The sequence below is a fragment of the Salmo salar genome, chromosome 23 (genome assembly GCF_965601325.2).
Source record: "Salmo salar chromosome 23, fSalSal1, whole genome shotgun sequence".
NCBI classification, from domain to species: domain Eukaryota; kingdom Metazoa; phylum Chordata; class Actinopteri; order Salmoniformes; family Salmonidae; genus Salmo; species Salmo salar.
Window position 1 is genome coordinate 20021178 of NC_138313.1, and position 15580 is coordinate 20036757.

At 40.6% G+C, this 15580-nt stretch overlaps 1 protein-coding gene across 1 annotated transcript in view; it reads left to right on the top strand.

The window, feature by feature from the left end:
• Window positions 1-15580, top strand: part of LOC106584145 (BMP/retinoic acid-inducible neural-specific protein 3) — a 97356-nt gene that overhangs the window by 65184 nt on the left and 16592 nt on the right. Inside the window, exons 5-7 of the mRNA XM_014169064.3 lie at window positions 408-513; window positions 885-1121; window positions 5820-6042. Coding sequence (XP_014024539.1) covers window positions 408-513; window positions 885-1121; window positions 5820-6042 — 566 coding nt within the window. The remainder of the gene's footprint in view (window positions 1-407; window positions 514-884; window positions 1122-5819; window positions 6043-15580) is intronic.

Here is a 15580-nt window from a genome sequence, read left to right on the forward strand (position 1 = left end):
GCATTGCTACTGTATGTCATCACGTTCTCTGAGTAGACAAACCTACTCTGCACCTTAAGCTTCTTCGTGTACCATACTTTTTGGATATAATCTCACGTGGCCTGAGTTTTCATATAACAGACTATACTAAATGTCAAAACGCACAACCTTGGTGTTGCATCATACATCAAACAACTGAACTGTTGTATATAGACTACTTGTAATCTTTGTAGATGTGAACATTTAAATGTCTAAATAAGGTGTAATATATTTAGTCCTGTGGAAGGGAAGATGGGAGAAAGTGAGTACTATTAGTTGTTCATCTCATTCCACATGACATTCAACTCTGCATCCCTGCATTTTTAATGACTTTAGTGGCTCTCTCACAGTGCAGTGGATTATTGCCATGTGACTCTCTTTCCCTTTAGGTGACCGAAACAAGGACAGGCCCTCTTGGATGCAGTAACTATGACAACCTGGACTCAGTCAGCTCTGTTCTGGTTCAGAGCCCTGAAAACAAGATTACTCTGCAAGGTCGGCCATCCAGAATTGAACACACCCAGACATTCTGATGGAATTGTCACAGTTTCTATTTTCTGCCATGCATTAGACGAGGCACCAGAGTGTCAGAAGGAATTTAGCTTCAATCTGTGTTTCAGTCTGGCATTGGAAACCGAACCACTGGATTCCAAAGTGAATCACAGGGATTTATAGACATGTATGAACAAGTCAGTGAAAATGTATCTAGAAAGTGACTAGAAAGTATCTCCTTCTGTCCTATATAAACTTACTGTAGAAATGCAATATGCTATAGTTACTACAGTATTTGAGTCTAGTTAATATTACAGTAATTTGTTTTGTAGTTTACCCAGTACTGTCATATACCATATCCTGTCCTCTGCCAGGTCTCCAGACCATCCTACCAGAGTACCTGAGGGCTCGGTTTGTCCAGGCGGCTCTGAACTACATTGGCTGTAATGAGGAGGGTCAGTTTGTGTGCCGGGACAATGACTGTTGGTGCCGCTGCAGCCCAGGCTTCCCCCAGTGTAACTGCCCCGACGTGGACCTGAGGGCCATGGAAGCCAGCCTAATGCACATCAGGGACACCTGGAACATGGCCAACCAGGACTTTGAGGAGTCAGGTAGGTAGCATGAGATTGACGATACACTCAGAGTATAGAAAGAGTTTGTAACATTAAAGATACTTGCACACAGAACCAAGTAATGTAGGTAAGCCACAGAACATTACACAACACAGAGATGAATGTGACATCTGCTGTCTGCCTTTGACAAGAGATATGGGTTCATGTCTACACTGAGTGTTCAAAATAATAGAAACACCTTCCTAATATTGAGTTGCACACCCTTTTGCCCTCAGAACAGCCTCAATTTATCGGGGCATGGACTTTACAAGATGTCAAAAGCGCTTCACAGGGATGCTGGCCCATGTTGACTCCAATGCTTCCCACAGTTGTGTCATGTTGGCTGGATGTCCTTTGTGTGGTGGCCCATTCTTGATACACACAGGAAACTGTTGAGTGAAAAACCCAGCAACGTTGCAGTTCTTGACACACTCAAACTGGTGTGCCTGGCACCTACTACCATACCCCTTTCAAAGGCACTTCAATCTTTTGTCTTGCCCATTCACCCTCTGAGTATCACAAATACACAATCCAAATCTCAATTGTCCCGGTTTAAAAATACTTCTTTAACCCCTGTGCGGGGACGGACATCCAGCGAAAAATCCTATCGCCATTAGCATAACAAAATTAAAAAATCAATTTTTTTTCCAAATTATATCGTTTTATAGATACACCTCTCCTAAATCGAACCACGTTGTCCGATTTCAAAAAGGCTTTACTGCAAAAGCAAAACATTAGATTATGTTAGAGGAGTATATCGTAAAAGTAGCCACATAGCCATTTTCCGACCAACCACATGCATCACAAATAACCAAAAAACAGCTAAATGCAGCACTAACCTTTGACAATCTTCATCAGATGACACACCTAGGACATCATGTTACACAATACATGCATTCTTTTGTTCGATAAAGTTCATATTTATATATAAAAACAGCATTTTACATCGGTGCGTAACGTTGACTAACTATTTTCCCTCAAATGCATCCGATGAAACAGCGCTACAATTTACTAAATTACTATTCGAAAACATTTTTAAAATGTAATATTGTCATTCTAAGATTTATAGATGAATATCTCTTGAAAGCACCTGTAATGCCAACTTTAAAAATAACTTTACTGGGTAATCACACTTTGCGATAAAAGGGGATGCGATACTCAGAACAATAGGCTAGCAATACAGGTCAGCGCCATCTTGGAACAATCGCATATCAAATCTAGTCTTGTATACTATTGTCAATAATCCCTTACCTTTGATTATCTTCATCCTTAGGCACTTCCAGGAATCCCAGGTCCACAACAAATGTATTTTCGTTCGAAAAAGTTCATCCTTTATGTTCCATTAGCTTGTTGTTGTTAGCGCGTTCTGAAGGCTGCACCAAAAGTTCCGACGTGCGCGGGGCTACTCTTTCAACAAAATGCATTTTTTTCTTATTTAGGTTCGTTCAAACATGTCAAACGTTGTATAACAAATCTTTAGGGCCTTTTTCAACCAGAGCTCCAATAAGATTCAAGGGGGACGATTGCATTGTCTTTATAAACGTTTCGAAAGGGGAGGGTAGCCAGGGGCGCCGGCGTCATAATGGTGATGGCCCTCCTCATGTGACCACGTTCCACTGCATCTCATTCATTCAGTTTTCACAGTAGGAGACTCAAATCACTTTGTAAAGACTGGGGACATCTAGTGGAAGCAATAGGAAGTGCTCAATGAACCATACCTCACGGTGTGATTAATAGGCAACGTGATGAAGTTGAGTCCGCAATTCAGAATTCCACTTCCTGTTTCGATCTGTCTCGGGGTTTTGACTGCCATATGAGTTCTGTTATACTCACAGACACCATTCAAACAGTTTTAGAAACTTCAGGGTGTTTTCTATCCACAAGTATTAATTATATGCATATCCTAGCTTCTGAGTTTGAGTAATAGGCCGTTTAACCTCTCTAGGGTAGGTGGCACCAAATCGTCCCACCTACGTAACAGCCAGTGTAATCCCGTGGCGCGTTATTCAAAAACCTCAAATGCAAAAACTTCAATTTTTCAAACATATGACTATTTTACACCATTTTAAAGACAAGACTCTCATTAATCTAACCACCCTGTCCAATTTCAAAAAGGCTTTACAACGAAAGTAAAACATTAGATTATGTCAGCAGAGTACCCAGCCAGAAATAATCAGACACCCATTTTTCAAGCTAGCATATAATGTCACATAAACCCAAACCACAGCTAAATGCAGCACTAACCTTTGATGATCTTCATCAGATGACAACCCTGGGACATTATGTTATACAATACATGCATGTTTTGTTCAATCAAGTTCATATTTATATCAAAAACCAGCTTTTTACATCAGCATGTGTCTTTCAGAACTAGCATACTTCCGGTGAATTTACTAAAAATTTACTAAATTACTCACGATAAACGTTCACAAAAAGCATAGCAATTATTTTAACAATTATAGATACAGAACTCCTCTATGCACTCGATATGTCCGATTTTAAAATAGCTTTTTGGTGAGAGCACATTTTGCAATATTCTAAGTACATAGCCCAGCCATCACGGGCTAGCTATTTAGACACCCGGCAAGTTTAGCCTTCACCAAAATCAGATTTACTATTATAAAAGTTTGATTACCTTTTGTTGTCTTCGTCAGAATGCACTCCCAGGACTGCTACTTCAATAACAAATGTTGGTTTGGTCCAAAATAATCCATCGTTATATCCGAAAAGCGGCGTTTTGTTCATGCGTCCCAGACACTATCCGAAATGGTAAATCAGGGTCGCGCGCAGTTCGTGACAAAAAAATTCGAAATATTCCATTACCGTACTTCGAAGCACGTCAACCGCTGTTTAAAATAAATTTTTATGCAATTTATCTCGTAAAAAAGCGATAATATTCCGACCGGGAATCTCCTTTTCGGCAAACAGAGGAAAAATCACAAAGACGGGGGCGGCCAGGGCACGCGCCTAAGCCCACAGTCCCTTGATCGGCCACTTGAGATAGGCGATAATGTGTTTCAGCCTGGGGCTGGGATGACAACATTCAGGTTTTTCCCGGGCTCTGAGCGCCCATGGAAGACGTACGAAGTGTCACGTTAGAGCAGAGATCCTTTGTAAAAGATAGAGATGGCAAAGAAGTTCAAGAAATGGTCAGACAGACCACTTCCTGTAAAGGAATCTCTCAGGTTTTGACCTGCCATTTGAGTTCTGTTATACTCACAGACACCATTCAAACAGTTTTAGAAACTTTGGAGTGTTTTCTATCCAAAGCCAATAATTATATGCATATTCTAGTTACTGGGCAGGAGTAGTAACCAGATTAAATCGGGTACGTTTTTTATCCAGCCGTGAAAATACTGCCCCCTAGCCATAACAGGTTAACCCCAAAAACGCATTTTGAAAAAAAGTATGTTTACGTTCAAATGCCTCTCCTGTGAAGTAGTGACGTGCAACATACGCCTAGTTTCCTGAAACGAGTCACATATCTTGAACTACTTTTGCAACAATCAGGACTACAAGAGGACTAGTACAACAACTTTAAAGGAAAATTCCACCCCAAAACAATATTTTTGTACTTGTTTCATTAGTCCATTGTTGACATAGTCCTGAAAGGTTTTGCTTGTCAGCAATCAAGTTTTCAAGAAATGGAACTTTCAAAATACAGAAACCATCCCCATATGAAGCGTTTTGCATCATATGCACAATAACTGTTTGTCGGGAGTTTCAGGAAAGGGGTTTCCATGGCTGAGCAGTTAGGGCTATGCCTCTTAGTTCCAGTAAAGGGAAATCTTAACTCTACAGCATGCAAAGACATTCTAGATGATTCTGTGCTTCAAACTTCGTCGCAACAGTTTGGGTAAAGCCCTTTCCTGTTTCCTGGACAAAGCGAGGTCCATACATAAATGGTTTGTCAATATCGGTGTGGAAGAACTTGACTGGCCTGACCTTAACCTCATCGAACACCTTTGGGATGAATTGGAATGCCGACTACGAGCCAGGCCTAATCACCCAACATCAGTGCCCTACCTCACTAATGCTCTTGTGGCTGAATGGAAGCAAGTCCCCATAGCAATGTTCCAATATCTAGTGGAAGGCTTCTCTGAAGAGTGGAGGCTGCAGCAAAAGGGGGACCAACTCCATATTAATGCCCATGATTTTGGAATGAGATGTTCAACAAGCAGGTGTCCACATACTTTTGGTCATGTAGTGTATTATAAAATGGCTAATCTGAGAACGAATGCCTATTGTAATTAGATATAAATCAACACCACTGTTAATTGTAAATATCACAGTCACTTATTAGATTAGGTTGGATTGATTGAATGGCTATTGATAGCTCTGAAAATATTTTGTTTATTTCCTGTTATGCCCCTATTCACTCATTAAACCGGATGCCCTGAAGCAAGGTAACATTTTCAGTTTCTGTTTGGCCTTCACACAGAGATGAGCTTGATCTGCTAGGAGCTGACATTTCATACACAAACCCACATTTAGTTCTGCCTATCATCATTAGCATATGCGTCACACAGTATCACTTCCAGTTTCCCCCACGGTGGCCCAGCAAACCAATTCCCATGTGCCATCTCCCTAAAGTGATCCGTTTGACTATGAGCCAAAATTAACAGAATCATATAAAGTACTAAGCGGAGCAGAACTGCGATGGAGCAGTAAACATCTTCACACCTGTCTGCCTTTCAGAGGAGTTCCAGAACTTTGTACGGAGACTCCCGACATTCTACGCCCTCAACACATCTGCCATCCAGTACTTCTGGAAAATGGAGCCTGCCGTCCATCAGCGCTACAGACAGCTAGAGCTCAGCAGCAGACAGCTTATCGCCAAATCCAGACGGATCGTCGACAAACTCTTCACCCTCAGCAAGAGGTGTCGGACACAGCTGACAGTCATTGTGCTGAGAAAGAGGTGAGAACATGTTATGATAAACAGTCCCTGTGAGGAGTGGTTGTTTAGTCATAATGTATGTTCAGATGGACATACAGAAAGTACTGTAAGGAGATCTGAAAAAAATACAATCGATCATTGGGAAAGTATTTATTTTTAGTGCAATCAGTAGAAATGTGACAATGGAGTTTCAAGGCCCTCGTAAGACATCATAGTAAAATAGGATGTATTGCAAAAGGAAATAGTATAATGGTGGTGTACTGGGTGTTACATTCCCCAATAAGAAACCAAAAATAGTCACTCGACAGAAAAATGGAACTAACAAATGAGCACACTGACAACCAAAAGAAAACAGGTGGGGTTTTAAAATGGGTTCTGAAAGGCAACCATGGGGGTGCTGGCCAAGCGAAATCGAGTAGGGTCTTAACACCCACCATGGATGCCCACTAGATTCCCCTGATAGACAAATTAAAGGAAAAGAAACACCCTACCGTAAATTGGTGGGGGTTAAAAACAAACATGGAGCAAACCGAACAGGGGAGACACAAGCACTGGGCAAAAAGGGTCCATAATCAGGGGATATTTTTATATGACCGTTTCCAATGCATATTTTGGGATATGCACTATGTCCTGAGAATTTCAGAATCCAGATGTGCCTTTTAGACATATGCTATTGGGATTACTCTGAATATCACACATTGACATTTCCTATGGCTGGATATGGACTCATTCAATATCCTGAAATATGTGACACCCTATTTTCTCTCATGATGACAAATACTGACTGTATACATTGCCTATCTCTGTTTTCTCAGCACATTCAAGATATGAAACTATTGATTACAGATATGCTTCTCTTGGCTGTCCATATGCAAATGTTGATATGCTGAAAATAAAGAGGATTTCAGTTTTCACCACATACTCAATAATTTGACAAATATTAAACCCATATTTCTCTTTCAGACACACAACTTTTGGATTCCCTCTGGATTTCTGTATATAATGACAAATACTTACTGTAGGCCTACATAGTATATTTTCTCAGGACATACAATGCATAGGCTCTTGACTGAGGTCCATATCAGGATCTTTATATGCTCAGTAAGGACCATTTTTGATGCTTATTTGAGTTGAGGATATGCTCAATTTGACAAATATTAAATCCATATAATTCTTTCAGACACAAGCTATACTTTTAAAGGCACCCGCAATCCGCAAGCAGTGTAACTGGTTGCCTAGCAACAAGAATCACTTATTTTCAGAGTTCCAACTGTCATTTTTTAATCTGGGTGACACATTTTTTTATTTAACCATTATTTTACCAGGTAAGTTGACTGAGAACGCATTCTCATTTACAGCAACGACCTGGGGAATAGTTTCAGGGGCTGAATGAGCCAATTGTAAGCTGGGGATGGCCGTGATGGTATGAGGGCCAGATTGGGAATTTAGCCAGGACACCGGGGTTAACACCCCTATTCTTACAATAAGTGCAATGGGATCTTTAATGACCTCAGAGAGTCAGGACACCCGTTTAACATCCCATCCAAAAGACAGCACCCTACACAGGGCAGTGTCCTGGGATATAATTTTTTTTTAGACCAGAGGAAAGAGTGCCTCCTACTGGCCCTCCAACACCATCTGGTCTCCCATCCAGGGACTGACCAGGACCAACCCTGCTTAGCTTCAGAAGCAAGCCAGCAGTGGGATGCAGGGTAGTATGCTGCTGGTGAATGAGTGTGTAAATGGTGTATGGTTGACAACTGGAGAAACAAAGACTTGAGAAGCTGTTCAGAAAATACTTCAAAGAAGTTAACGCTAAATTGAGTAGCTAATTTGAGTTGTTTTATTTGTCTTAGTAACTCGAATCAAGAACGTTGGTTAATTTAGCCAGCAGCCAGTAGGGCTAGCTAGCTTCATAGAGGAATAAAAGCTAATTGGTCATCTAGCTAGTTAAATAAATAAATAAATAATTACAGATTTTTACCCCCTATCAAGCATCAAGGTGACAGCTAATGTTTTAAAAGGTTTCGGCATATTTTTGTATTACTGGTTAATATAAGCTTTCTAGCTAACTAACTTAGCTAGCTAACTAGTAACTTGGCTAGCTAGCTAGTTAGTTTTCTCGTCATGAATGTAGCAGGTAGAGTAGCTCAATTATACAGTACCATTCAAAAAGTTGACACACCTACTCACTCCAGGGTTTTTAGTGAAGACATAAACTATGAAATAACACATTTTATCATGTAGTAACCAAAAAAGTGTTAAACAAATCCAAATATATTTGCGCTTCTTCAAAGTAGCAACCCTTTGCCCTGATGACAGCTTTGCACACTCTTGGTGTTCTCTCAACCAGCTTCATGAGGTGGTCACTTTGAATGCATTTCAATTAACAGGTATGCCTTGTTAACCTCTGGTCGGGCTCCAGCGAAAAATCCTATCGCCATTAGCATAACGAAATGTAATTATTATTATTTTTTTTAATATAGGACTATGTTATATCGTTTTATAGATACACCTCTCCTGAATCGAACCACGTCCAATTTCAAAAAGGCTTTACAGCAAAAGCAAAACATTAGATTATGTTAGGAGTATATCGTAAAAGTAGCCACATAGCCATTTTCCGACCAACCACATGCATCACAAATAACCAGAAAACAGCTAAATGCAGCACTAACCTTTGACAATCTTCATCAGATGACACCCCTAGGACATCATGTTACACAATACATGCATTCTTTTGTTCGATAAAGTTCATATTTATATATAAAAACAGCATTTTACATCGGCGCATAACGTTGACTAACTATTTTCCCTCATGCATCCGGTGAAACAACGCTACAATTTACTAAATTACTATTTGAAAACATTTTTAAAATGTAATATTGTCATTCTAAGATTTATAGATGAATATCTCTTGAAAGCACCTGTAATTCCAGATTTAAAAATAACTTTACTGGGTAATCACACTTTGCGATAAAAGGGGATGCGATACTCAGAAAAATAGGCTACCGTTACAGGTCAGCGCCATCTTGGAACAATCGCATATCACATCTAGTCTTGTATACTATTGTCAATAATCCCTTACCTTTGATGATCTTCATCAGAAAGCACTTCTAGGAATCCCAGGTCCACAACAAATGCATTTTCGTTCGAAAAAGTGAATCCTTTATGTTCCAATAGCTTGTTCTTGTTAGCGCGTTCTGAAGGCTGCACCAAAAGTTCCGTCGTGCGCGGGACTCCACTTTCGAAAAAATGCATTTTTTTTATTTATTTAGGTTCGTTCAAACATGTCAAACGTTGTATAACATAAATCTTTAGGGCCTTTTTCAACCAGAGCTCCAATAAGATTCAAGGGGGACGATTGCATTGTTTCAAAACGTTTCGAAAGGGGTGGGTAGCCAGGGGCGCCGGCGTCATAATGGTGATGGCCCTCTCCGTGTGACCACGTTCCACTGCGTCTCATTCATTCAGTTTTCACAGTAGAAGGCTCAAATCACTTTGTAAAGACTGGGGACATCTAGTGGAAGCAATAGGAAGTGATCGATGGACCAGGCAAACTGATGAAGTTGAGTCCGCAATTCAGAATTCCACTTCCTGTTACGATCGGTCTCGGGGTTTTGACTGCCATTTGAGTTCTGTTATACTCACAGACACCATTCAAACAGTTTTAGAAACTTTAGGGTGTTTTTTATCCACAAGTATTAATTATATGCATATCCTAGCTTCTGAGTTTGAGTAAGAGGCCGTTTAATATGGGCACTAATTTTTTTCAAAAATCGCTGTAGCGCCCCCTATCCCATGCGAACGACAAGAGGTTAATTTGTGAAATTTCTTTCCTTAATGCGTTTGAGCCAGTTGTAATGTGACAAGGTAGGGTTGGTGTACAGAAGATACCCTTATTTTGTAAAATACCAAGTCCATATTATGGAAAGAACAGTTCAAATAAGCAAAGAGAAACGACAGTCCATCATTACTTTACGATATGAAGGTCAGTACTTATGGAATATTTCAAGAACTTTGAAAGGTTCTACTCCTGCATTGCTTGCTGTTTGGGGTTTTAGGCTGGGATTCTGTACAGCACTTTGTGACATCAGCTGATGTTAGAAGGGCTTTATAAATACATTTGAATTATTCTGACAGTGCAGTCGCAAAAACCATCAAACGTTATGATGAAACTAGCTCTCATGAGGACCACCACAGGAAAGGAAGACGCAGAGTTACCTCTGCTGCAGAGGATAAGTTCATTAGAGTTAACTGCACCTCAGATTGCAGCCCAAATTAATGCATCAGAGTTCAAGTAACAGACACATCTCAACATTCTGTTCAGAGACTGCGTGAGTCAGGCATTCATGGTCGATTGCTGCAAAGAAACCACTATTAAAGGACACAAATAATAAGAGACTTGCTAGGGCTAAGAAACACGAGCAATGGACATTAGATCCACAAATGATACAATCTCTATTGCACTCCACACTGCCCTCTCCCACCTGGCCAAAAGGAACATCTATGTGAGAATGCTATTCATTGACTACAGCTCAGCGTTTAACACCATAGTGCCCTCAAAGCTCATCAATAAGCTAAGGACCCTGGGACTAAACACCTCCCTCCGCAACTGCATCCTGGACTTCCTGACGGGCCGCCCCCAGGTGGTAAGGGCAGGTAACAACACATCCGCCACACTGATCCTCAACACAGTGGCCCCTCAGGGGTGCGTGCTCAGTCCCCTCCTCTACTCCCTGTTCACTCTTGACTGCACGGCCAGGCACGACTCCCAACACCATTAAGTTTGCAGATGACACAACAGTGGTAGGCCTGATCACCGACAACAATGAGACAGCCTATAGGGAGGAGGTCAGAGACCTGGCCGTGTGGTGCCAGGACAACAACCTCTCCCTCAACGTGATCAAGACAAAGGAGATGATTGTGGACTACAGGAAAAAGAGGACCGAGCACACCCCCATTCTCATTGACGGGGCTGCATTGGAGCAGGTTGAGAGCTTCAAGTTTCATGGTGTCCACATCACCCACAAACTAACATGGTCCAAGCACACCAAGACAGTTGTGAAGAGGGCACGACAAAACCTATTGCCCATCAGGAGACAAGATTTGGCATGGGTCCTCAGACCTCAGATGTTGTGGTGGTGCTTTGCTGGTGACACTGTTGGTGATTTATTTAGAATTGAAGTTACAGTTACCCAGAATGGCTACCACAGCATTCTGCAGCGATACGCCATCCCTTCTGGATTGAGCTTAGTGGGACAATCATTTGTTTTTCAACAGGACAATGACCCAACACACCTCCAGGCTGTGTAAGGGCTATTTGACCAAGAAGGAGAGTAATGCGCTGCATCAGATGGCCTGGCCTCCACAATCCCCCTACCTCAACCCAATTGAGATGGTTTGGGATGACTTGGACTGCGGAGTGAAGGAAAAGCAGCCAACAAGTGCCCAGCATATGTGGGAACTCCTTCAAGACTGTTGGAAAAGCATCCCAGGCAAAAACACTTTTTTGGTTACTACATGATTCCATATGTGTTATTTCATAGTTTTGATGTCTTCACTATTATTCTACAATGTAGAAAATAGTAAAGTAAAGAAAAACCCTTGAATGAGTATTTGTCCAAACCGTAAGTCTTTGCAAGCAAAAGGATCTTTCTTCCTGATCTGAAAATGGAAAACTATTCTTCTGTTGCTGATTCCACCTTGTGCATGTTGAACATTCAGAGGGATCAGTGTCAAATTAGATTCAACACAGAGAGCACAGTAGTTGTGAAATAATATCTTCAACTTGTAAAAGAGCATAGATTGTACAGTATAAGCTATACTGTGTGTGTGGGAGAGGGAGAGAGTTAGTGTCCTAGGATCCCTGTAGCTGGTTCCTCCTCTCTGATTTCACATTTCCCCAGCACTCAGTGAGATGGCTGACATACACACACACACACACACACACACACACACACACACACACACACACACACACACACAACGACCTGGTTTCAAATACTATTTCAGGTATTTCAATTACTTTTCAATACATTTGAAAACAAGTATTAAGATCACCTTTATTTGAAAGAAATAGAAGAATATTGGAATGTTTTTCAAAATACAATTTGTAAAGTATCATAAGGTGAATGCACCAATTTGTAAGTCGCTCTGGATAAGAGCGTCTGCTAAATGACTTAAATGTAAATGTATTTACATTTACTTCAAATACATATAGTTGGAAATATTTTAAAGACAGTATTTTCAAATAAATATATGGTATACACTATCGTTCAAAAGTTTGGGGTCACTTAAATGTCCTTGTTTTTGAAAGAAAAGCACATTTTTGGTCCATTAAAATTACATCAAATTGATGAGAAATACAGTATTGACATTGTTAATGTTGTAAATGACTATTGGAGCTGGAAATGTCTGATTTGTAATGGAATATCTACATAGGCGTACAGTGGCCCATTATCAGCAACCATCACTCCTGTGTTACAATGGCATGTTGTGTTACCTAATCCAAGTTTATCATTTTAAAATGCTAATTGATCATTAAAAAAACTTTTGCAATTATGTTAGCACAGCTGAAAACTGTTGTCCTGATTTTAAAGAAGCATTAAAACTGGCCTTTAGACTAGTTGAGTATCTGGAGCATCAGCATTTGTGGGTTCAATTACAGGCTCAAAATGGACAGAAACAAATAACTTTCTTCTGAAACTTGTCAGTCTATTCTTGTTCTGAGAAATGAAGGCTATTCCATGAGAGAAATTGCCAAGAAACTGAAGATCTCGTACAACGCTGTGTACTACTCCCTTCACAGAACAGCGCAAAACTGCCTCTAACCAGAATAGAAAGAGGAGTGGGAGGCCCCAGTGCACAACTGATCAAGAAAACAAGTATATTAGAGTGTCTAGTTTGAGACACAGACGCCTCAAGTCCTCATCTGGAAGATTCATTAAATAGTATCCGCAAAACACCAGTCTCAACGTCAACAGTGAAGAGGTGACTCTGGGATGCTGGCCTTCAAGGCAGAGTTCCTCTGTCCAGTGTCTGTGTTATTTTTCCCATCTTAATCTTTTATTTTTATTGGCCAGTCTGAGATGGCTTTTTCTTTGCAACTCTGCCTAGAAGGCCAGCATCCCGGAGTCGCCTCTTCACTGTTGACGTAAGAAAAATACAAGTTTTGTTAACGTGGGGGGAAGCAGTGACTGGCTTTCAAAAGTTGGTGCTGTACAACGTGACCGGTCGGGTGTAGGCTACTAAGTGACTGTGAGTGAAGAGCAAAATAGCCCAAACATTGATTTATCAAGACCAATCCCCTTAGTCTTGATAAGCAGCATGAAACTGTGCTGAAATAGTTGACCACACGCGGGTAGCATATTGCTTCAAATCCTACTATAACAATTGGATGACTTTGGGTGTTCCAGTAAGCAACAATTTGTTGCTTTCATTAGCCTACTTTATTATTAAAAGAACTCCAGCACAGAGAAGAGAAAGGAGCCTTAAATAATTAAACAAAGCGATTGAATTCACAAAACATTTGACAGTTTTTAATATTGGCCATCAACCAAAAACACAGCATCTACCAGGTTAAGAAATATATTTCAAAATGTTTATTAGGCTACTGTGCAGTCTGACAAGTACACATAGCCTACAGTACATACTGTAGTAAACATGGGAAAGTGCCTAATTCCTTACCTAAGGGAGAGCAGGCCATGTCCAGACTTTCTTGGTGACCTCTAACTCATTAACTCGGTCTTTAATGCTTTTTCGGGTTGCATCAGTCATGGACAGAAACTTCTGAGACACAGTATTAATGAACACCCGGAGGTTCACTGGTAAGCCACATTTGCCTCTGGATCCATCCTAGTTGGTATTCTGTGTCCACTCATTGTATCTCTTTGGTTACACATCCTTGGAATAGCGGAACAGCATAACGGTCTAGACAGCCTTTGCTGTGCCTGGTGAGCAGTTCATTAAGTTCTGTTGTCAGAAGAGCAATGGAAATGTCAGGGTGAACTGACTAGTCTCAACACTAGTGACACTCATGTCACCTACGGTAGACCTACAGTATATCTAAAATTCTTTTTTAATCTCTACATGTAGGTCTTCTGATTTTTAAACCTGATCAAACTTGTTTGGCATCAACTGAAAACATGAATCTGTAACTCTGCCAAGCCTACAAGCAAAGATGAACTGGTGAAGGCCATCAAGATGTATTTACTTGAGAAATTGACAATACAATAATGCAACAAATACATTGATCATCTCCACAAGGTATTGAGCTGGGGGGAAGTGCAACTAAAATGTAGTTGAAATAAACATAATACATTGCATGTTTGGGGGATTTTCACACCTACAGTAGCCGGGCTATTGAATTATAATTTAGTAAATAAATAATATGTTTGAAGAGTCTATTGTCCTGCTAATAGCCCATCATGTAAACATTGTTTGCATGATGGGCTACACCTGCTACAGTACACTTGTGAAAAAAAGTGTTTAAACATGTTTTCAAAATGCCTCCAGCTGTCCATCAGTACTGTAAATAAAAACACAGCATCTAAAAAAAAATGCACATAATGCTTGTTTACATTCTTCATTGGCACAAATAACTGAACACACAACATGAGCAGACCATTTTTTGTTAAGGCAAATCTGGTCTGTGAATAGCTAAGGGGCTTTTGTATAATAATACAGGGTTAATTATAATAATAATCGTTGGATAACAGATCAGCTCTCGGAACTCATTAAGAGGTGGCTTCTATCTTCAATATAATAATTCATTCAGAAGGTTAACCCTTCTGCTGTGTTCCGGTCGAATTGGCCGATTTACAAGTTCTCTCTGAAAAATGTACTTCATTTAATCGGATTGTCATAATGTTCCATGACTTTGTCCACACAGGGCATCTGAACACACAAAATACATTTTGATGATTTTCATATAATTTTGGGTGTTTTATTTAACTTTTGCACACCTGTGGTATTCCCGGTCAAAAATGACCGGTCATTAGAAATTAATGGGTGAAACTACAATTAGTGTGTAAAATTGAGTTCATGCCCATTCATCGGCTGGACACACTTCCTCTCCCAGACCCCCACATGCATGTTTGAGCACACACACTTCACTCCCCTTCTTGGCTTCCATGGCAACCCCCACGGGAACCTTTACCCAATAGAATCTTTCCCCCACGGGATCCACACCTGTTGGCATCCCCTCCCAGACCCTCACATGCATGTGTGTTTGAGCACACACACTTCACTCCCCTTCTTGGCTTCCATGGCAACTCCCACAGGAACCTTTCCCCAATAGAATCTTTCCCCCACGGGAACCACACTTGTTATCATTCTCACAAACAATCGCAACATTGTTTCAATAACATATAGAACTTTTCTCGCAGCTCTGGTATATAAAGCTTTTTTGAGGCCTTGCTCACAATTCATTCTATGGCAGCACAATGACTAAACGATATACTGTATGTGAGGCTCTTGATCATATCTTTGATCATGACATTGGTGAGGAAGAGAGAGGCCAGGAAACTGACAGTGAAGATGCATTAGAGGAGGAAGTGTC